Source organism: Microcaecilia unicolor, chromosome 4, assembly GCF_901765095.1.
Source record: "Microcaecilia unicolor chromosome 4, aMicUni1.1, whole genome shotgun sequence".
Lineage (NCBI taxonomy): Eukaryota > Metazoa > Chordata > Amphibia > Gymnophiona > Siphonopidae > Microcaecilia > Microcaecilia unicolor.
The window spans coordinates 235166722-235191481 of NC_044034.1; the positions used below are offsets into that span (position 1 = coordinate 235166722).

General features: G+C 42.0%; 1 protein-coding gene across 1 annotated transcript in view; it reads right to left on the minus strand.

Moving 5' to 3' along the window:
- Window positions 1–24760, minus strand: part of ITGBL1 (integrin subunit beta like 1) — a 477502-nt gene that overhangs the window by 234729 nt on the left and 218013 nt on the right. Inside the window, exons 5-6 of the mRNA XM_030201342.1 lie at window positions 17534–17674; window positions 12356–12496 (exon numbers count right to left, since the gene is read on the minus strand). Coding sequence (XP_030057202.1) covers window positions 12356–12496; window positions 17534–17674 — 282 coding nt within the window. The remainder of the gene's footprint in view (window positions 1–12355; window positions 12497–17533; window positions 17675–24760) is intronic.

A 24760-nucleotide genomic window follows, 5' to 3' on the forward strand; every position in this document is an offset into this window, starting at 1 on the left:
GTCAGGGACAGAATGCTGGGCTTGATGGACCTTTGGTCTTTTCCCAGTATGGCATTACTTATGTACTTATGTAGTGTTATGATAATAAAAGAATCGCATAGCAGCAATGCGAATTCTTCTTCTCAAAAGAAAAAATGTGAAAGAGAGAAAAATTGTAAACCTTTACAAATATATTCAACTTCAAAATATCAGTTTGCAGCAGAAGAGTCATTTTCAAGAAATCTTTGCAAGTCAGTGGGGTCATTATAATGCTTAGTATTTTGAAAAGTTACACACATGGTTGCAGGATATAGAAGACCACACTGAGCTCCTATGGCTTTCAGCTTGGGGCACATTGATAGAAATATTTTTCTCTTTTTAACAGTGGTTTTGTAGAAGTCCAGTACCAGAAGGAGTTTTGCCCCATCATAAAGCACAGGAGATTTAGATCGAATAATATTTAAAATGAAGATCAGTTGATCATGACATATAAATTTAACAATTATAGGGCGTGGGTAGTTTTTCCCTGGAATAGGCCACGACGCAATACGGTGAGCACGTTCTATATCAATAATGGAGTCAGTTGGAAGCGCAGCGATTTTTATGAAGAATGCCTTTAAAAATTGAATCATGCACTTACCCTCAGATTGTTCAGGAAGCTCCAGTATTTGAATATTGTTTCTTCTTATACGATTAGAGAGATCTTCTATTTCCCGCTGCAGGAGATCAATTTGTCAGGTTCTCAGGTTCAGAGCCCGCGGGGCCGGGCTCTGGAGCAAACGTGAGCCTATGGGCTGCTGACGAGGAGCGACAGCAGCAGGCAAAACCCACCAACCAATGGTGGGCAAGCACACCGGCACCGGCAGAACTGCAGGCACTGCCCAGCGAGCCGGAACACACAGACTGGAATCCCACGGACAGGAGAACACAGGACTGGAACACTGGACTGGAGCACACTGGACTGGTCCGTACAGCTTCACCTGCACTTAGCCACTGCCCCCCAAGGGTTGAGCCCCTGGGTTCGAGTGGCCGGCAGGACTTACCGGATACCGGATGACACAGGGACCAGGACTAAAACAAGCTGAAGCAGGAGTGCTCCAGGTACTCAACTAACTGAAGTGCTCCTAAATCTTAAACTGACAAACCTAAGCCCTATCCTACCAGGGGTGCTCCTAAGCCCTGCACAACAAAGGGACTTCCTAAGCCCTAAACTAACAGGAGCTCCTAAGCCCTGCTCAACAAAGGGACTTCCTAAGCCCTAAACTAACAGAGCAGGGAATTAAACACAAAGCTAACACAGGTGCTACAAGCACTGCTCTACAACTCTAAACTAACTAAGGTGCTCATATGCACCAAACAACCAGAAGTGCTCCTAGAACTAAAAGGGACACCGGGGAGCCACAAGGGAAAAACAAGGAAGAAAAAACACAAAAACTAGCAAAGGTGCTTCCTAAACACCAAGCTACAGCTGTGCCCCACAGCACTAAACTAACCAAGCACTAAACCTACAGAAGTGCTAGTAACAGAAACTAACAGGGGAGCAGGGGAGCCACAAGGAAACAAGCAGGGAAGCTAAACACGAATCAAAGTGCACACTGCACTAACACTAACCTGGACCTTTAGCAAAAGCAAGCAGGGAAACTAGACACAAAGTCAGAAGTACACACTGCACCGACCTACCTCAAGCAAACGTTGCAAAGGCCCTGAAGGAAAGAACACCACTTCCTTATCAAGGCCCTCCCAGATCATGTCACACTCCCTAGACCCAGGCATACAGCACACTGAAACCCAGAGAGGCCCAACCCACACCAATGCAGCACCGTGAAGCACTTGAAGCCAGTACACCCAAAGAGAGGTAGAGCTAACTCAGTCCACACACACAGCTGTAGTAAAGTGAAACAATTAGAATCATGCTGCTGGAAGCTGCCAGCATAGAGAGAGAGAGCTAGCTCAGAAAGGACAGACAAAAGAAACAGAAGCCAGCTAAGAAGCTAACCCCCAGGAAAAAGGTAAGTTTGAGAGGGGTTCTGACCACGATCATAACACAATTTTATTTAACTTACGATTCGTCTCCAGATGAAGTGCAACATGAGCTGCCATACAGTCTTCGAGGAATTCAATTCACGCATTAAACTGAGTAAGTTGAGTAGAAATTGTAACTAATTCTGACTTGATTTCAGAGGTAGTAGTGAGATTTTGCTGCATAAGGATATGTAGCACCTTAATATCATCAGCGAGAGACTCCGCTTTATCGTGTGGTAATGGCACCTGAAGGGCCTTCTCAGAAGTGGAGACATCAGATTTAATTCATTTGGAAGCTGGATGAAGAGGGTACGAGTCATCGTTCCTGTTAGTTTTTAATGCCATCATACTGAGGCATAAAAATCGCAAAGGTTATATCGAGAAAAAAAAGGAGACACAGGCTGCTATACATCGCTTAATAGCAAAGCTGGCGAGAGAGAAAGCCCTACGCGTCCATGCTGGATAAGGTCACGTGACGTCCCCATGTTGATTTATTTTTAATTATGTTTGAGATATATAAATTGTTTATGTTGATATACATTATATATTATACATAGATGTATATATGTACTTCCCATTTTACTGAGTACACCTGGATTCCTGATTACCCAATCATGAACATTTACACAGAAAGTGTTTGTGCCATTGGACCCTTAGAATGTCCTACAAAACCATTTTAACCTCTCTGCTTCACACAAATGTGGCTAACTGCTCACATGACTATGCCACAGCTAATGTGGATAATATTTTGAGTCAGTTAGAATAGACTAGACCCAACAGATTTGTAGGATTTGCCATCAGTGCAATCCTTCTTATAGTATTGGTTTCCCTGTTTGATTAGTCTGTGTTTATAGCGAAAGCTGTAGAATAGTATTCAAGAGTTACAAGTTGATATGAAAGATATTAGAGAGCAGATTCAGTCACAGAAAAGTCAATTAGCAGCCCTTGCACTTCCAGGAAACTAAAAAGAACAAAATTGATTTGCTTTTATTAAGAATGGAATATTGTACTTTAATAAACCTTTATGCGATGATCTATCCAGAAAACCAGATAACAGTGTCAGCAATTTGATACAAGAACAAATCCCAACCTATGTAGGTTTGTCAGAGGTCACTGAAGAAGCTTTTGCTAAGATTACCTGAAACTGCGTTGAGCTACTTCAGATTCAAATTGCTTTCCTCTCTAAAAAAAAAAAATGCCTTTCTGTTATAAATAGATATACAGAAAATGGAAACTGCTTTTGTTATGAATTTACCTTTCATACTATCTGACAATGTTTATGAATTGAAACAGTGATTAATGATGGCATCTGGTCCAATAACCCTTATACACATAACTGAGTATTTAGCCTACTAGCAGGACAATTTGCAGCAATATTTAGTACCCAAAAGAGAAATGTGTTGAAAAATTATAAGCCCTCATAAGTCCTCTTTAAAGGATAGCACAGAAGTATTTATTTATTTATTAGGATTTATTTACCACCTTTTTGAAAGAATTCACTCAAAGTGGTATACAGTAAGAATAAATCAAAATAGGCAACAGATAATTACAGCAGTAAAAATATTCAAATAACAATACAAAGTATGGCATAGTACACTACTTACGTCAACACAGTACATAACATTTTAATACATTTTAATTTTAATAGTATGTGAGAGGAGAATATGAAAGATAGGTAAAGATACCATGACTAAATATGATGAGCTCTCAAGAACCAAAGTTGCTGTTGTAAATAAATGATTGATTAGTCCGTACACCATTACATGACGTTACTGTTTCTATGAATAAGCATTACATCTCCAATAGAGTTCCCTTACTTGCTAATTCATCTAATTTTTTATTTATTTATTGAAACAACATTTTATATTTTATACAAATCCATGTCTAATTTTTGTGCCAAATGAATCCATTGTCCATGTCAGAAGAGTTTCCTGGCTCTTTCTGAGATTAAAATATTATACATGTTCCAGGGATACAAGATCAATTTTAAGCAAGCCCTGAGTCACTTACCTGAATATAATGCTTCTCATCCCATCAAAATGATTCCCACAATGAGGACATTTTGCACATTGGCCATGTCATGACATATCCTCCCTATTTTTCTCTCCTCTTTACACTGTAGTTCATCTTATCAGTGTACCATCTTCTAATAACTGATTCACCATAACATCAAGTGCTATTCAATAAGCAAATTTAGGTGCTTTACATCATTACAATATACCAAGTATTATGTTATACCACATTTAAATATTGAGTTACCACTTATCCCAAAACACCTTAAGTTATATGTACACCTAAGCCTCACGCAAGCCACACTCGGACCGCGCTGAGACAGATAAGCCCCAAGATGGCTGGAGTGCGCCAGCCTAAACAACGAATGCGAGGGCCAGACAACTAACCACCCACCAGCAGCAAGAGAGAAGACTATAGAGGCGGCGGCCCGTCAGAGCCCACAACGGCTCCATTGAAGCAGCGGACCATCGGTACACCGCACAAGTCCTCTGGGAAATGCATGGTTGGACTAACCAGGCAGGAGGATGCCAGAATTGGCCCGGTCAACCTTACCAGTGATGGAGGACAACTGCTGAGACAGCAGACCACCAAGAGGCCACATGACTCTGGTGAGGCACGCACTGTAGGCGAAAGTCCCCCAGACAGGTAGAACCATGACCCCCTGGACCATGCTGGTCAGCAGGAAAGCCACACGGCTCTGGAGGAACGCGCACTGCTGCTAGGGATCCACGGAGAGAGCAGAACGTGACCCCTTAGAGATGCACCAGCCAGCGGAGGAGTCGCATAACCCAGGAGGTACACGCACTGCTGGAAAGAGCTCCCCGAGAGAAAGCAGACTTCCGACACCTCAGAAGCACACCAACCGGCAAACAGCAGGACACTGCTCCCTGATGACTGCACAGCCAGAACTCCAGAGCTACTGACACCTCAGCACCAGAACTCGGGAGAAGAATAGGATCCACCACACCCTGTAGAAAGAAAAAGGTTGAGGGACAAGGAAGAAGTAAAAAAAAAAAAGGAAGAAAAGAGAAAGGAAGATAAAAACCTCCAATCCCCACAACAACACAAACTCCATAACAAAACCCCCAATCTACACAGACAAACAAAAATACATATTACAAGGACACTACTAAACATACTGTCTCTATGTCACGATTGTGACTGTTTTCCAGGTCTGTGCTCACCTCGTCCTCTGGTGGCCAGTACCAGTGACTGCTATAGACTATCTGTTGCTGTTTCCCAAGCCTGTGTCAGAAGTTGGTCCGGTCCGGATCTTCCAATCTGCCAGACTTGCCTTGTTTGTACCTAAGCAGCACCCGTACTTGTCTTGGGATTCCTGCAGCTGAGCCTCAGCAGGTGATGGTCTTTATTAAGCACCTGTGGGCCTTTGCATTGCCAAAGGTCTCTGGGTGAGTTGGTGTGCTCTGTTGCACTTCTGCCTAGTCTAGTTTCTTGTCTGTATTCCTTGTCTGGTTCTTGTTCAGTCTGTGTATGGTTAGCTTAAGCTTTATTGCTTCCCAGTCTTGTTTCTTGTCTGTTTGCCTTGTCTTGTTCCTGTTCAGTCTATGTGTAGTTTAGCTATTTAGCATATTGCTTGTATCTTTCCATGCTTTGAGTGTATGTTCATCTTTTATTTTTTTTCATGCTCGTTCAAGTTTTCTGGTTTGTGTTTTGAGTTTTTTTAGTTCATCATTGAACCATGGTATCGAGTTTTGTCTTCTTGATGTTCTTGTCTTTAAGGGTGCTATTTCATTTAGTACGCTTCTGCATCTATCCTCCCAGTGATTGAGATAATGTATGGAGTCCGTTCGTGTTGACCATTCGTTGTCGTATATCATTTGCCAGAATGCTTGTGGGTCTATTTGCCCTCTCGTAGTGTAGGTTTTATGTTCTGGTGTATGGTTTAATCCCTTTTTCCGCCAGTCTAGAGATAGGTTCATTTTGCAGTGGTCGGTCCACGGTGTTTCTAATCATTTGATATCGGTTATTAGTAGGTTAAGATCCGTGGACAGTTTGTATGATATGAGATCTAGAGTGTGTCCCTTGGTGTGGGTAGCTTGCATGAAAGGCCATTTTAGCTCCCAGGATTGTAGGAAGTTTATGCATTCACTTGCGTTGGTGGAGTTGGGGTCTTCTAGGTGGAGGTTTATGTCACCTATTATTAGTGTATTGGAGTTGTTTACACAAGTATTTGAGATGAAGTCCATGAAGATAGGCTGGCTTTCATTCCAGTTACCGGGCGGTCTGTAAAATAGGACACAGTTCAGGTGATCGATCAAGGATTTGTTATGAATTCTGAATGAAGCAATTTCTAGTTGGGGTCTTATGGATTCGGCAGTGATTTCGGTGGTGAATTGGGTTTGATAAATTAGTGCTAAGCCTCTACCTCTCTTTCCATTTGCAAGGTCACAATTCTTAACTATAGGTGGCAGTGGCGTATACTAGGGCTTCGATTCCTTCTTTCTGGGCCTGCTTATTATTATTATTATTTGTTACATTTGTATCCCCCATTTTCCCACCTTTTTGCAGGCTCAATGTGGCTTACATATCACCGTTAACAGTGTTAACCTCAGTCAGGCCCTGTCTTATATACTTCTTGGTTTAGGCTCCACCCCTCTTGGCATACTTCCTCCCAAGCAGGACCAGTGCTCTTAAGGTGGCTCAGGCTGTCTAAGGGACTGTTCTTAAGGGTGAGGGGCAGAGTTCTATAAACCCCCTCACATACCCTCCCCCTCAGCTCAACCATAACAAGTTGAGCACCTGTCATATCAGGGTCCACCTCCTGGGACAAAAAGTCTGCACTAGCATGCTCTAGGCCTACCCGATGTCTCATAGCATGTGCACTGGAATCTTTTATGTCGAGCCATCCATTGAAGGGTGGTCAGCTACCAACAGGAAGTAACACCCCAATAGATAATACTGGAAGGTTTCCAGGACTCACTTGACAACTAGAGTCTCCTTCTCAATTACTGCATAATATTTCTCTCTCAGGAACAGCTTCCAGCCAATGTATGCCACCAGGTGGTCTTCCCCATCTACTTTCTGGGCCAGAACAGCCCTGAGTTCAACTTTTGAGGTATCGGTCTGTACAATGAAGGGTAGTTTGAAGTCCGCCACCTGAAACTGAACATGTCCAAGACCGAGCTTATCGTCTTTCCACCAAAACCCACTTCTCCTCTTCCTCCACTCTCTATCTCAGTTGATGGCACCCTCATCCTCCCCGTTTCATCTGCCCACAACCTCGGAGTCATCTTCGACTCCTCCCTCTCCTTCTCTGCGCATATCCAGCAGATAGCCAAGACCTGTCGCGTCTTTCTCTTTAACATCAGCAAAATTTGCCCTTTCCTCTCTGAGCACACCATCCGTACTCTCGTCCACACTCTCATTACCTCTCGCCTTGACTACTGCAACCTACTCCTTACTGGCCTCCCACTTAGCCATCTATCCCCCCTTCAATCTGTTCAGAACTCTGCTGCACATCTTATATTCCACCTGAACCGATATACTCATATCACCCCTCTTCTCAGGTCTCTTCACTGGCTTCCGATCAGATACCGCATACAGTTCAAGCTTCTCCTTCTTACCTACAAATGCACTCAGTCTGCAGCCCCTCATTACCTCTCTACCCTCATTTCCCCTTACGTTCCCGCCCGTAACCTCCGCTCACAGGACAAATCCCTCCTCTCAGTACCCTTCTCCACCACCGCCAACTCCAGGCTCCGCTCATTCTGCTTCGCCTCACCCTATGCTTGGAATAAACTTCCTGAGCCCTTACGCCAAGCCCCCTCCCTACCCATCTTCAAATCTTTGCTCAAAGCCCACCTCTTCAATGTTGCTTTTGACACCTAACCTATATACCTTTCAGGAAATCTAGACTGCCCCTATTTGACTGACTGTACATTTGTCCTTTAGATTGTAAGCTCCTTTGAGCAGGGGCTGTCCTTCTATGTTAAATTGTACAGCGCTGCGTAACCCTAATAGCGCTTTAGAAATGTCAAGTAGTAGTAGTAGTAATGCTGGTTCTGAACATATATCTCTCTTCAGAGTTTGAAAAGCACCATCCAGCTCTTCTCTGGAGTTTTCCTCCTCAATAGACATGGTGGTTCTGCTTTCTCAGCAAACCCTGGAATAAACTGATGATAATAACCAATGAGCCCTCATACTTGCTTCATTGTCTGGGGTACTGGCACCTGGGTGATGACCTCTACCTTAGGGGTCTGGGGTCTCACCCGACTGAGTGCCCCAGATACTGGACTTCTTACCCACCCAAGAAGCATTTTTTGGGATTTGCTTTTAGCCCAGCAGTCTATAGACTATCCAGTGCTGCTTCAGCTTAGATGAGATGGGTCCTCCAATCCTTACTGTAGATGACAAATGTCATCTAAGTAAGCAGCTGCATAGTTTAAGTAAGTGATCCACAAAGTGCTGGAAGGTAGCTGGAGCTCCAAGAAGGCCAAACACTAGCACCATAAACTAGAACAAATGCTGGGGTGTTGAAAAGGCTGTCTTCTCCTTGGCAGCTGTGGTGAGAGGTACCTGCCAATGTCCCTTGGTCAGGTCCAAGGTTTAAATGAATTCAGCTCCTCCTACCCATTCAATGAGTTCATTCATCCTTGACATGGGGTAGGCTTCTAATTTAGAGACAGCATTCACCTTCTGAAAATCAATAAAAACGGAATTCTCCCATCCGGCTTTGGTACCAGCACAATGGGAGATGACCAATTACTGGTTGACTCTTCGATGACACACAGTTCTAGCATTATCTGGGAAAAAGTGAACAGACGCTTCACATCTACCCGTTCAACTCCACTCATTATTTTTTTGACCTCTATCATATCTCCCCTCAGCTGCCTTTTCTCCAAGCTGAAGAGCCCTAGCCGCTTTAGCCTTTCCTCATAGGGAAGTCGTCCTATCCCCTTTATCATTTTCGTCGCCCTTCTCTGCACCTTTTCTAATTCCATTATATCTTATTTGAGATGCGGCGACCAGAATTGAACAGGAATAGGCATGGAGTACAATATAGATATTAACACCACATTCCTGTCTGAAAGTCTCCTGGAATATTTATTTTAGACCAAAAGGAAAAGAACATACAGCAAAGTCTTCTGAGAGAGAAAACTCACACTTACCGGCACAGCAGAGAAAGAGTGTGAAAGCCTTGTGTCTGATAATTATTCTGATAGCAACTGTTTTTCAGAGGGTAGGACAAATAATTGCATATTAGACACCTCTGAAAATGTCTTTGTGAAATCTGAACCAGTTAGCTATGTACAGTGTGTGAAAAGGTGGTACTATAAATTGGACAAGTTTAATGGGGTAGTTTATTTAGACACATTTCATTTTATTAGTTTAGAGAGAATAAACTCTTTCAGGGAGGTGCAAGAAGCCATTCAACAAGGCTGGACAAGGTTAGCAGCAGAGTTTCACCTGGTTATTACATGCAGGAGCTTTTACATCCTTCACTTTTTCACAATTCCTTGGATTATGGAAGGTTTAAACCCAGCCTCTGGATGTCTATGATTTCTTAGACCAGGTTACTAAGAGGGGCATAACGCAGCACAACAAAAAAATATTTTTCGTGTGCTACTGGGCAAAATCCATTTGTCCTATACTAAATTCAGTGTGCGTATTCCAAATCCGAAGTCAGAATTGTTGTAACATGTCAGGAAATTTTGGCATGCATAAGTTTGCCCAAATGAAATAAGCACTTGGAAAGCATTGAATCATTTTTTACAGAACGAGTTTTACTCCAACAATTACCTGATCTACATCAAAGTTTTCGTAGTAAACAGTATATTAAAATATAATGGAATAACAAAATTTCAAAAAAATCTCGTATTCCAGTTTAAAAGTTTTACGTCAGCAAGGCCCAGTACTGTTAAAAGTGCTTCAGGCATCTACTTTTGCGTTTGTGACCGGTCATATTTTCCCATTGCAAAACCCAGCAGTAGTCAGCGGCCTTGATATCTGTTCTCCATTGTAGAAATGTCTTTATGGAACCTCTCTCCATGTTCGTCACTGACCGTATTATCGAAATGAAAGATGGATGCCCATCTTGTTTCGATAATATGGGTTCCCCCGCCCCTTTACGGGGCCATCCTGCGAGGATGCCCTCATAAAAACTTGGGCGCCCCATTCGATTATGCCCCTCTACGTCCACATAATAAGTACGCAAACATTTTATTATTTGCAAAGGGTGAATCCAATCCCTCACATAGGCATATTAGAAGCCTGAGTAACAAGTAAAAAAAAAAAAAGATCTTCTTTGCTTCCTATATGTGAGTATTATAATTAAGGCTGTACTGAATATTCATATTTTATTCAATCTGGCCCCAAATAGTGATCTGAATACATTATTTCTATTTGGCTGAATAATGATTTAAATTCGAATACGAATAATCCGGGTTCTACTGTGTTAAATCCTACTGAAATAAACACTTGATCTCTGATTTTACATTGCTTCTTTTACTATTTATGTTAAAGGCCAATGCTCATTATTTGTATTCGTATTTGGCTGAATAGTAAAATATGCTATTCGATACAGCTCTAATCATAACATTGGCATAAAATCTTACAAAACACCTGTGAAGGCACGGTTGGCCTTTTTTTTTTGCCTCAACTGTCAATTTAATAACCGAAGTCCTTCACAGTACCATTTACCTGTCCAACTAATTTGGCTTTGCTATAAAAAGGGTGAGAGGAAATTAAGATATTCTTTTGTATTATGATGTTTCTCCCATCTTCTTGTGTACTCTACTAGAAGCTTCCAATTCCCCGTACCCATTCAAGCAACCAAATAACAAGTCCTGTTTTTTATTTCCCACACACCAAAGGTAAATACAAAGTAAAATACAACATATGGTTAGCCAGTACCATTTTGGACTTTGGCACCAGTAAGGCAAGGAGGTGACTCCATCTTACTCCCATCAATAATGACCAACATTGGATTTGGTAGACCAGGAAGAAAAACCTAATGGTGAAAGTAGATCAAGGGGAGTCCTCCTTTGCTGCCAAAGTGAGTTGGGGGCTATGAAGCCCTCTATTTTGGTAAATCATGGTGGGAACACTGCTTTGTTTAAGCAAGGGGGGAAGTCCTGGTTCACACCAACTCACGTATTACTACCATCAGTAATACAAATACACGTGAAGGGTAATTCTATAACAGGGCACTCACATTTATGTGCCACATGTGTACGTGGCAGCAAAACACCTAAACCCTTTTCTGTAAGGATGTGCATAAATGGCATAGCGCGGAAATTTTAGGGGGGGCATTCACCTGGGTAAAGCATGAGAGGGGCATGAACAGGAGTGCCATTTACACACACAACATAGAGATTGCAATAAGTTAATGCCCACCCTTGCTGCATTTGGTGCCTCCAGTCTTCATGCACCTAAATATTAGGCATGCTGATACCAGGTTGCACTAGTATTCTATAATGGAATCTTGGCAGCCACATACTGTTATAGAACAGGCTGTGCAATATTGAAGCATTTAAATGGAAGTACCCACTTATAGAATTGCCCCCTGGTTAAACAAAAATCCTAATAAATAAATAAAATAGCTATACATATCATGCTATGTGATTCATATGAAAAACCTGAAGAACATGGCCCCAATATTTAAAAACAATCATACATCTGGCATTAACTGTTGAGAAAAAGGGGCATGTTCTGGATGCCTAACTCTATGTATAAACTACACATACAAGCACTGATATTCAGCTGCATTTATGTAGAGTACAGATATATTTGCCATACTGGGTCAGAACAAAGATCCATCGAGCTCAGTATCCTGTTTTCAACAGCACAAACTCAAATTATGAATACCATCATTTACAAGTTTATGTGACCACAAATGTATGGAAATGACTTTAAAATTAGCCCCGTAGTCCTGCTGAATATATGAATAATTTGAAATGTTCATGTTTCAAATTATTTCGAGGATATTTTGCTAAATAGTAACCTTGATATGTCTGTTTTTCAGTCTTTTAACATCGTATTAGTATGTAATGAATACAGTAATGCAATTAGCAAACAGGTGAAAAAGCACATTGCCGCTCCATTTTACCATGGGAAAATTACTGTAAGATTCACAAAACTGTATTATGTGAGCTCCACAGTTCAGTAAGTCACATGGTAATTTTCCTTCCATTTCCACCCATGAAAAAGGAGTATGGCAGCCTTCCGTTCCAGTACTGACATGTTTTAAGTCTTCCTGAAAGACCCCCATCTCCATCTGTAAAAGTGTATTATTGTGATAATGCAACGTATTAAATAGGCCCACAAGATAATACAGGTGGAGTTTTTTTTAGTGTTTTTTTAATGGAAAAAAATCAATTACCTGAACAGAATTCATCAGCAAATCTGTCATATACTGCCTTACAATTTCTTTCATCACATTCACATGTATTACCATGGATGTCTCCCCAGTCACCAGTTGGATCTATATCATGGCAGGTGCATTCCCCACACACACATGTTCCTGAGAAAGAAAAGGTGCAGAAAACAACAATGTATAGTATGTACTATCTTTTTCAGTGTGCAGCAAGTGTATCTGGACATAAACAATTTATAATTGTATAGTGATAGTATGACCATAATTGCATTTTCAAATGTCAACTCACTACACAATAAGAAGGCAAACTTGGAAATAGACAAATTAAATAACAGTAATAGCAATAATATGATACAGTGAAACAATACGTGCTTAATGTTTGGTCAAAACATATTTATGCTGTTTTTTCAGAGCAGTTTAAAAATAGGTCTAGTTACTTTGTACAATAAGTTGGCCTGGAAGATAAACATGCCAACTCTAAAAAAAAAATGTACTTTACAAACAAAATCGGTGTTCTCTGCGTTCTTTCAATCTACTATAATTTCATTTCCCATCCCCAGGACATTATGACACAGCTACATTTTTATTTTCCCCTCCGTTTTTTAATGTAAGGTGGAGGAAACACAAAACTCAGCTGGGACCCACATAAGATGCCCTCTGCTCCTTTGAATCCCCCCTCCCTCTCACTCTGCATGTAGATAAAAGCTGACTGAAGCCCCCACCCTCCGCTCATCCTCCACCCCTTAAGATTCCGAGCCTACCTTTAAATATCTGGTGATCAACTGGAGTCATTTGGGAAGGAATGATACCCACTTGCCTGTTGTGGCACCTAGTGTAAAATGGCTGCCGTGACCTCTAGTTAATACTGTGTGGCTTCCGCTAGAGGATGTGGCAGCCATTTTACACTAGCTGGCATAACAGACAGGAGGGAGAGGGACCACTAGGTATTTAAATGAAGGCCCGGGGAGGCTACAGAAATGGGGGTGAGAGGAGAGGTGCCTCGCTCAGTCCTTAGTTAGATGTGAGAGGGAGGGGGAATCGGGGTCAAGGGGAAGGAAGGGGGCAGCAGGAAAACTAATACTGCAACCTGGAAGCTAACTGGACACCACCCAATATTCAGACTGGCACCAGGTAGCTTTACAGCTAAAGTTAGGACAGTCTTGGTTAGTGGTCTCGGCTCTGACCAAGCCCCACCCATGGACCACCCCAGCACTGACTGGAATGGGGAAATGCAGGGGTAATCTGTGGTGATATTCAGCAGCACTGTCCAGTTAAGTGCTGCTGAATATCACCACTTAGGTAGTTGGCAGTGATTTAACCCCTTACACCTTATACCCTTTTCCCTCTTTCTTTCTCCCTTCCTTTCCCTTTTCCTCCTCCCCTACCCTTTTTTTCTTTTTTATTCCTAGAGTTCCTTTTTGACTCAATAGATATATACATGCTGCCCAGATTTATGACGTTTGTGATTTACAGTTATTGGGGATCCAGACGCAGGCATTATGCTGGAACATGTCTGGTGTCTTTCAGATGGTTTAACAGTCACTTTGGACTGTTAACAGGTTATTAATCTGTGATTAGCAGTGAGATTTGACTCTTGGCAACCCACTGAAATTGTTTGTTTTATGTGTTGTTTATTGACTTTTATTAAAGACATATATGAATTAATCTATTTATTATTTTTCACTATTGTTGACTGTCTGTTCTTATTAATTTTCCAGTACTTTGTGTGTTTTATATTATTTTACTTAGGGAAGGGTTCATATACTTTATCATATCTACAAATTTCTTTCAACTTCTTTGTACATCATTATTATTATTCCTGTTTGTTAATGAAGCATTATTGCTCCAATTTTGCACATTATCATCCAAATTCTATAATTGTCACTATAAATTGGACGCATACATTTGGGCACAATTCAGTTGAATGAGCCAATTAGCACCGATAATAGGGCCCTATCAATTATCGATGCTAATTGGCATTAATTAAAATTTATGCAGTCGTGTGAATCCAAAAAGGGGGCAGATCAGGGTGTTCTCACAATATATACACAGTGTTATACAATACAGGAGATCAGCACCTAATTTAGGTGGGGAGATTTACACCAGGGTTTCATTGATGTAAATAGTTGTGCCTACAAACAGTTGCGGTTCCTGGTGTTAACCACTATTCTATAAACAGTGCCTAACTTTGAGTGCCATTTATAGAATAGCGCTAAGTGCTATTTTTCTCAGCACTAATTTTTCAGTGCCATTTATTGAGTTTAGTCCTATACCTCATAACATAAGTTACTGTGCACCTAATTAAGTCAAGTGTCGAGTCTTTATATCTCAATAAACATCTTTATTATTATACCTCCTTTCAGTCTTTGGAATCCTTGGTCGTCCTCCCACTTTTTTCATTTCCTGGAGGCACCTGAGCCAGTCAGGTTTTCAGGATATCCACAATGAATATTCATGAGAGAGACTGAATGCAGTGAAGGCAGTGCATGCAAATCTCTCTCATGAATATTCATTGTGGATATCCTGAAAACCTGACTGGCTAGGGTGCCTCCAGGACCACTTTTGGGAACCACTGGACTAAGAGAAAAAGTTGGAAAAGAACTATGGTGTGGGGATAGAAAAGCACAGGCACAACCGTCAACTACTAGCCAGTAACACTGGTTTTAGGGGAGGGTGAGAAAGGTCAACATATAAGGTAGGGGGTAGATAAAGAAAAGGGAAGGCCAACAGAAAATGATGAAGGGATACAGTGGGTACCTGACTAATCACCGAAGGCCTGCCAAAACACCTGTCTTGATAGCTGTTTTAAACCTGGGAAAGGATATTTCAGCCTGAATATCAGTAGGGAGACTATTCCATAGAACTGGGGCAAGAAAATAGAAGGCACTCTTCCTAGTTTTGCCAACCGAGGACCAGGCAAAACTAAACAATGGTCATTGAGAGAGCGCAAAGCACGAGCCGGAGAATATGTAATATTGAGAGAAGCAAGATACGGTGGAAGCCCAATGCGAAAGGCCTTGAAAGCAAGCAGAAGAACTTTAAACTGAACCCGAGAAATTACTGGTAACCAGTAATGTTCCTTAAGAAGGGTACCAGGCTTCACCCAGCACCTCAGCTCTTCCAGTTGGGCATCTGAAGAAATGTCACTGCCCCTTAGTCCAACATAGATTTGTCATGATAAAATATCAATTGGCTTAGGATTGGATTACCCAGCACCAACACTGGTGACAATTTAAATAAATGGCAACCTTAACTGTGCGATAAGTAATGCTATAAATCAACGTTGGAAAGAGTGGGCTCCAATTACTGGGGAGAGCAGGAGGAGGGATTAAGACTGACTCGCTTCTATTATATCTATTCCTAGTACCTCCCAATCTTTCATGGATTCCCAGAGGCAGATGGCCAGTAAGCTGTGCCCACAAGCAGACTATTAAAAACATCAATATCTGCTATAAAATCCCACTCCTCTGTCACACAACCACATCCCCAGCTTCCCACTCCTTCCTTTCAGATCACCTGCTCTTTACCTATCCCAAGCCTAATTTGTGCATGGGAAAGGGTATTAATACCGGTACTGAGATACTGCCCAAACACCTTGTCATTAAATAGTTTGAGCTTCAGTATGCATCAAAGGTACAGCATATATTATGTGCAGGATGAAAAAAACTAAGCTGATAATATGTAGATGTGAAATGTAGGGATTTATTGTCATTAAAAACAGCAGGGAATTCACAACAGTGTTTATTGTTTTGTTTTGGAAAGTTTCACATTTGTTTCTGGGTTTGCACTAAATGATTTTAGTGTATGCTAAAGCTATTTAGTGCACACTAAAATGCAGAAACAAAAGAAAAAGAAAGCAAAGCCAAAATCTTTGCTGTGTACATCCCTTGTAAATGAAACAGAATTGTTCACACAGTCAATATTAAGAAAATTATCTACTTGGAACAATGCCTCTTTAGTTATTAGTTTATAATCTGAAATAAATAGTTTCTCACTTGTAACTTTCTCATGCAGATAGATAAAAACTCAACTGAAGTGTGTGCATTTTCTAAATTTTTCATGAGAAAACTATTACTGTTACATTATGAGTAAAACATTTATTTTGACATCCAACATGCATCTAAATGTTTTTGGAATAATTAAATGTCATGCTGAAGCAGGTTTTGTCAGTTAAAATGTGCTTAAGAGAGAACATACAAGATTTTGCACTTTTAACTGTGCAGTAATAGTTCTGGAAAGCAGCCACAAATTAATATGCCTTCTTTTAACTATTTATTCAGTTAACTCAAACTAGAGGGGTCTTTTACTAAGGTGTGCTAGCGTTTTTAGCTCATGCTAAAAATCAGCAGGCGCTAAATGCCAAGATGTCCATAGGAATATAATGGGCATCTCAATGTTTAGCGCCAGCTGATTTTTAGCACGAGCTAAAAACACTAGCACACCTTAGTAAAAGACCCCCTACATGGCTGATTAGTGTGGTACTTCATCTTCACACTGGGGTCCTTTTACTAAGGTGCACCAAAAAATGGCCTGCACTGTTGTAGGCGCATGTATTGGACGCACACAGGTCCATTTTTCAGCACGCCTGCAAAAAAAGGGTTTTTTGGGGGGCCAAAAATGGACATGTGGCAAAATAAAAATTGGCATGCGTCCATTTTGGTACTGAGACCTTACCGCCACCCACTGACTTAGCGGTAAGGTCTCAGAGAGGCATATTTTCAAAGCACTTAGCCTTCCAAAGTTCCATAGAAACCTATGGAACTTTGGAAGGCTAAGTGCTTTGAAAATATGCCTCATAGTCAACCGGGTGGTAATCGTCAGCGTGCGTACACTGCCGATGACCGTCTGGTTAACGCCACGCAGTAGAAAATAAAAAATATTTTCCACTGCGCATTATCGGATGTGCATAAAAAATAGAATTACCGCCTGGGGCACACAGTAGCCAGGCGGTAGTTCCAAACTGATGTGCATTGGTCATGCGTCAGCCCCTTAGTAAAAAGGCTCCACAATTTCATACCAGATTGACAAAATCAAATGAAGCATATATGCAAGCAAGATCAGTAGGAACAAGGGTAACCACCAATGTTGTGTTTAGGAAGGTCAGTAGGGACACACAATCACGGATCCCGTTCTCATCTAATACGAAAACATACAGATGTGCAGTAGTGTACATTAATAACACACCTCTATTGCTGCAGATTTTGCCATCTGGAGATGTGCATCTTCTCTTGCTTTCCCATGGGGTGATGTCACACTGGAATTCACATTTATCTCCATGCCAACCAGCCTCACAGTAACAGTTTCCACAGTAACACTTTCCATGGCCTGAGCCCAAAACAAATTTTATATAAAGAGAAAAAGACAAAACTCTATAAAAACAAATTCACATTCTAGCCAATTTGAATAGCTATAGTATAAAACGCGATTCCCCGGATTCTATATATGGTGCTTTGATTGTGTGTGTGAATTTGGGCACGCACCCAATTTGCGCATGCAACAATTGAAAACAAGCCAATTAGCACTGATAATTAGCATCCTAACAATCAATTCTTAGCATTAATTGGATTTAATTAGCAGTTGCGCATGTAAATATAGGTGCCATATCCACACCTAAATTTTACGCATAAGTCTGAAAAGGGGGCACAGAAATGGGAGGGTCATGGGAAGAATGGGGATGTTCCTTGAATTTACATACATAGTTATAGAATAAGGGGGATACAGTTGGTGTAAATGGCCACACCTAAAGTTAAGCGTGATTCCTGGACATAAACGCTATTCTATAAACCGTGCCTAACTTAAGCACGGTTTATAGAATAGTACTGAGTGTTTTTTGGGGGGGGGGGGAGCGGGGAGGGTTGGCACCGATTTTTTTGGCTCCATATATAGAATCTAGCCTGACATGAGAGCATCTTATTGTAGTTCTCTCCAGTAAGCTGATTTCTTAAAGGGTAAAGCCCACAATTAAATTATTTGTGCAAATATAAAGCCAGAACAAAAAATAGGAAACCATATAGCAAACATTTAGCATAGAAAGCAGTTTATAAATTGCATTTTACTGTAGCTTGACTAAAGTAGTGTAGTTGCTATATTAGTTCACTGAAATAATTAAAGGTAAGGGTCAATAAACAAGTGGTAGGTGATCCTTCATAATGAAATAACTTAATACATCTGACTAGCTATCTGGAGCTATGCTTCCTCCATTAGATCACTTCAAAATGAGTTCCTTCATAACTGGCATGATGAAAGGAGTACAGCTTTTGAAAAGTAGTCACAAGTGTATTTAGATTCAATAAAAATAAAGCATTTGTAGATCTGTCTGAAAATTGCCAGCCTCTCACATATGGGTAAAAGTAATGTGGAGATCAAAAGGGCACATATTTTTACCAATAGGAAAGTAGGCGAGTGGAGGATCTAGTCTGGGAAAAAAATCACATAGGGGTCCTTTTTCTAAGCTGCACTAAGCACTAACTTGTGCTTATTGGATCACAAAAGTGCTTACCACAGGGCATGCTCAGATGTCCCATGGTAATTTTTGTATGTGTGCATGCTTCTCACACAATAAAAAACAACTCTATTTTTTTAGCACTGGGGGTGGGTTGGGGAAGAGAGTAGGTGTGTTCTGCACTAATCAGCGCAGCTACATTGTCACAAGCTATCTGATAAGCACATGGTTTGCGAGTAATCCCTTACCGACTACAAAATACGAGCCCTATTTACTAAGCTGCGCTGTAGGCACGCAAACATTTCAGTGCACGCTACTGATACAGACACTCACTATGGGTGTCTCTATCGTTACCACGCACTAAAAGGTTTGCGCACCTACAGCACACTTTAGTAAACAGAGCCCTAAGTGTAGGAAAGTGCTCACACGCTAATGAGAAAATAAACATGTGGCCATTGATGCTGAAAATAGGAAAATTGGCCATTTTCCCATAAGGAAAATATGGCCTTAGCGTGTGCGGGAATGACATGCGAAAGGGTACACCAAGGCCACTTTTTACTGCAGCTTAGTAAAAGGGCCTCATTGTTTTGCACTTTCAAATCTGAAGACACTGTTTTTCAGGGAAAATTAACTGTAGAACAAGAAGGTGCACATCTGTACCCAAGCACTAACTGGGTGTGTGAATTAGTGAGTGCACATTCACATGTTCTTTTTTTCAAGAAGATAGCTATATGTACATTAACTTGGAGGTCCTTTTACCAAGCTGCAGTAAAAGTTGGCTTTAGCATGTAGCCAGAAAATGGCTGATTTTCAATTTGTTTCATTAATGGCCATGAACTAGTGTTGCCATTAGCACAGAGCCATTTAAAAATGATCATGGTATCAGTTACCGACACTTATTTTGTAAGTGGTAAGGGTTTCCACAGTACTCATGCACTAATCAGTATGGGCCCCTTTTACCAAGCTGCATACCGCAGCTGGTAAAAGGGAAGGTCTCGCTTTCTTGCAGGAAATGGCCGGGCGGCAAGTAAAGCAGTTGCCGCATGGCCATTTCAGGGGGGGAGCCCTTACTGTCACCCACTGAGGTGGGCTCCCAAGCTAACCTGGTGGTAACCAGGCAGCATGTGGCACTGCCCGATTACCGCCAGGTACAGTCCAGCGCTACAAAAATAAATACATTTTTGTAGCGTCGGAAATGATGGCACAGTAGGGGTGGGAAGCCTTGCCGGGCTGCTGTGGTAGCCTGGTGGTACTTCCATTATAGCGAGCGGTAACCCATGTTGGGCTTACCGCCGATTAGTAAAAGGAGCCCTTAGTGCGCAGCAATGTGGATGCGCTAACAGATTAGAACAGAAATGTTCATTCTCCACCCCTACTACTACTACTATTTATCATTTCTATAGAGCTACTAGACGTACGCAGCGCTGTACACTCAAACACGAAGAGAGAATACCTGCTCGACAGAGCTTACAATCTAATTAGGACAGACAAACAGGACAAACAAGAGATAAGGGAATATTAAAGTCATGATGATAAAATAAGGGTTCTGAACAAGTGAATAAGGGTTAGGAGTTAAAAGCAGCATCAAAAAGGAGGGCTTTTAGCTTAGATTTGAAGACGGCCAGAGATGGCGCTTGACATACTGGCTCAGGAAGTCTATTCCAGGCATATGGTGCAGCAAAATAAAAGAAACTGAGTCTGGAGTTAGTGGTGGAGGAGAAGGGTGCAGATAAGAGAGATTTACCCAGTGAACGGAGTTCCCGGGGAGGAATATAGGGAGAGATGAGAATGGAGAGGTACTGAGGAGCTGAAGAGTAAATGCACTTATAGGTCAATAAGAGGAGTTTGAACTGTATGCGGAAACGGATAGGAAGCCAGTGAAGTGACTTGAGGAGAGGGCTAATATGAGCATAATGACACTGGCGGAATATTAGTCGTGCAGCAGAATTTTGAACAGATTGAAGAGGAGAGAGATGGCCAAGTAGGAGACCCATGAGAAGCAGGCTGCAATAGTCCAAGCGAGAGGTGATAAGAGTGTGGATGAGAGTTCTGGTAGTGTGCTCAGAAAGGAAAGGGCAAATTTTGGTGATATTAAAGAGAAAGAAATGACAGGTTTTAGCAGTCTGCTGAATATGTGCAGAGAAGGAGAGGGAGGTGTCGAAGATGACCCCAAGGTTACGAGCTGATGAGACAGGAAGGATGAGTGTGTTATCCACAGAAATAGAGAATGGGGGAGGAGGAGAGGTTGGTTTAGGGGGAAAGATAAGAAACTCAGTCGTGGTCATGTTTAGTTTCAGATGGCGCTGAGACATCCAGGCATCAATGTCAGACAGGCAGGCTGATACACTGGCCTGGATTTCGGCTGAAATTTCTGGTGTAGAGAGGTAGATCTGGGAGTCATCTGCTTAAAGATGATACTGAAAACCATGGGATGAGATCAGAGTACCAAGGGAAGAAGTATAGATGGAGAAAAAAAGAGGTCCCAGGACAGATCCCTGAGGTACACCAACTGACAGTGGGATAGAAGTAGAGGAGGATCCACTAGAGTATACACTAAAGGTACGTTGGGAGAGATAGGAAGAAAAACAGGAAAGAACAGAGCCCTGAAATCCAAGTGAGGACAGTGTATCAAGGAGTAGGCTGTGATCAACAGTGTCAAAAGCAGCAGATAGATCGAGAAGGATGAGGATAGAATAGAGACCTTTGGATCTGGCCAGGAACAGATCATTGGAGACTTTAGCAAGTGCTGTTTCAGTTGAATGAAGGGGGCGAAAACCAGATTGAAGTGGATCAAGAATAGCGTGAGATGAAAGAAAGTCAAGGCAACGGTGGTGAACAGCTCGTTCAAGTATCTTGGATAGGAAAGGGAGGAAGGAGATGGGGCGATAGTTGGAAGGACAGGTAGGGTCCAATGAAGGTTTTTTAAGAAGTGATGTGACTACGGCATGTTTGAAGCCATCAGGAACATTCGCAGTGGAAAGTGAAAGATTGAGGATATGACAGATAAAAGGGATGACAGTAGGAGAGATAGTGTTAAGTAGATGGGTGAGAATAGGATCAGAGGAACAAGTAGTTAGTTTCGAGGACGAAAGAAGATGTGCAGTTTCCTCTTCAGTGATTTCAGAAACAGAAGAAAAGGAGGCAGGGGTTGGAGGGTTGAGAGAATGGATTGACATGTCCCTTCCAAGAAAAAAGTTTAAAATTATTTTAGCATGCAGGTAAGTGTGAGCCGGTTGACAACTTACCACAGGATGCCTGAGCGTGTCCTGTGGTAAGCACATGCTAACAATGCAGCTTAGTAAAAGGATCTCTTGATAAAGATAAAGACAGTTTGAGCAGTGATAGGGAAAAAAAGTAATTCTATAATGAAGAAAAGTTCAAAAATATTTGACAAAAGACTTACAGAACAAAAGATATTGTTCTTCTAAAGGTACACATCTTCAGCAACTGCAGACTATAAATCATTTAACAAATTTGTTGTCTGTAAAGGCTCTCCTATTGTCTGCAATCAGTCTAGCAATATAAAAACTAGCGTGAACAGATTACTGATGCTTCTCAGATTTCTGATTAAAAATCTGTTGCTGCATAGATATTCCACTTTTAAGTCTTGCAGTTTTGTTAGATTGTAGCTTTCCCTTGCACAATATTATATTTTTCTTGGTGACAAGTCTCAAAATGTCAGAAAACACTGTGGGTCCCTTTTACATAGGTGCAGGAGAGCTAACGCACGGGTAGTGTGCACCCAATCGGCACTACTACTGGGACAGCGCATGTGCTCGGTGCTAATTACGATTTTGGCATGCGCCAAATCCCGCATTAGAAAATAATTTTTATTTTCTACCATGGGGGCGTTCCCAGTAGTAACTGGCAGCACGCCCATGTTGGCGTGCGCTGCATGGTTACCATGTGGGTAGCGCATGAGCCCATACCGCTGGGTCAGTGGGTGGCTAAGGGCTCAGGCCATAAATAGGTGCGCGCTAGTTTTAAAATTAGCACAGGTCCATTTCCCGGCCCATTAAAAAATAGCCTTTTTCCCAGTCACAGTAAAAAATGGCCTAGCGCATGCCTAAAAGTGCCTATACTACCGCAGGCCACGTTTTACTGCAGCTTTGTAAAAGGACCCCTGTATTCCCTAACTATAGACACAGACTACTGAGAAATGTACTGCATGACGAAGCAATCATTTGTTCACTCTTGGTTAAATACCCTGTACTCGGAATGTTTTGCTTCTTTATTTCATTGGCTATGTTCAGATAAATAAATTTGCATAGGCTCTTCAGTGTATTTCACTAAAAAATGAATTCAATAAATAAGAGAGCACAAATTGTAGAATGCGGTATCTTCCCCATTAGTATTTTCAGGCAGAAATTCTTGACATAAAAAACAGTTTGAACACAATCAGGGAAGGCGGAAAGGCGAAAAGAATGTCAATAGATAGGGGAAAGTTCTAATTGGAGAAATGTGGTAGCCGTGTTAGTCCACTCTTAAGGTTATCAATAGAAATCAAACAAAATAAAACATGGAAAAGAAAATAAGATGATACCTTTTTTATTGGACATAACTTAATACATTTCTTGATTAAGTATTAAGTTATGTCCAATAAACTTAAACTTAATGTATTAAGTTATGTCCAATAAAAAAGGTATCATCTTATTTTCTTTTCCATGTTTTATTTTGTTTGATTTCTATTGATAACAATTGGAGAAATAAATTCTAATACTAGAAAGATTTTTTTTCTCCAGTTGATACACACCCCTCTGTGTAACTCCCTCACTACTATCCCTTTCATTCTCAGCAGCAGAAGTGCCCCTTCTCTTTCATCCACAACTCAAACGTTTCCCCTCTTTTGACCCCTTATCAATGCTGGTAATTATACATTGAAGAGCAGAGAGAGACTTGGCAGGGGTCAGTGCCAGCTGAGGAAATGAAAATCTTTAGTACATTTTTTAAAAGAAATTACTACTGCTACTACTACTTATCATTTTTATAGTGCTATTAGAAAAACACAACACTGTACACAAGCAAATAAGAGAGTATGTACTTGACAGAGCTTACAATCTATTCAAGACAGACAAACAAGGCATAGAAGAGATTAGGGAGTTTTATTTATTACTAGGAAAAAAGGCCCATTTCTGAAACCAATGAAATGATACACCTCGGAGTGTGTATGTTTGAGAGAGTGTGTGTGAAAGTGACTTTGTGTGAGAGAGAGAGAGAGTGAATGTGTGAGTGTGTGTGTGTGACAGAGAGAGAGAGTGAGACTGGGTGTAAGTGTGTCTGTGAGATAGAGAGTGTGTGTGTGAGAATGAGAGTGTGTGCCATGGGCCCCCCTCCCTCCCTCCCTTCCTCCCAGTTCCAGTGTCCCCCCTCCCTCCCTCTGAGTTCCAGGGTCGTCCTCCCCCTCCCTCCCTCCCTCCCTCTGAGTTCCAGGGTCATCCCCCCTCCCTCCCTCTGAGTTCCAGGGTTGTCCCTCCGAGTTCCAGGGTCGTCCCCCCCTCTGTCCCTCCGAGTTCCAGGGTCATCCTCCCTCCGAGTTCCAGGGTCGTCCCCTCCCTGCCTCCGAGATCCAGGGTCGTCCCCTCCCTCCGAGTTCCAGGGTTGTCTTCCCCCTCCCTCCCTCCCTCCGAGTTCCAGAGTCGTCTTCCCCTCCCTCCCTCCGAGTTCCAGGGTCATCCCCCTCCCTCCCTCTGAGTTCCAGGGTTGTCCCTCCGAGTTCCAGGGTCATCCTCCCTCCGAGTTCCAGGGTCGTCCCCTTCCTGCCTCCGAGATCCAGGGTCGTCCCCTCCCTCCCTCCGAGTTCCAGAGTCATCCTCCCCCTCCCTCCCTCCGAGCTCCAGGGTCGTCCTCCCCCCTCCCTCCGAGCTCCAGGGTCGTCCTCCCCCTCCCTCCCTCTCTCCGAGTTCCAGGGTCGTCATCCCCTCCCTCCCCCCGAGTTCCAGAGTCATCCCTTCGAGTTCCAGGGTTGTCCC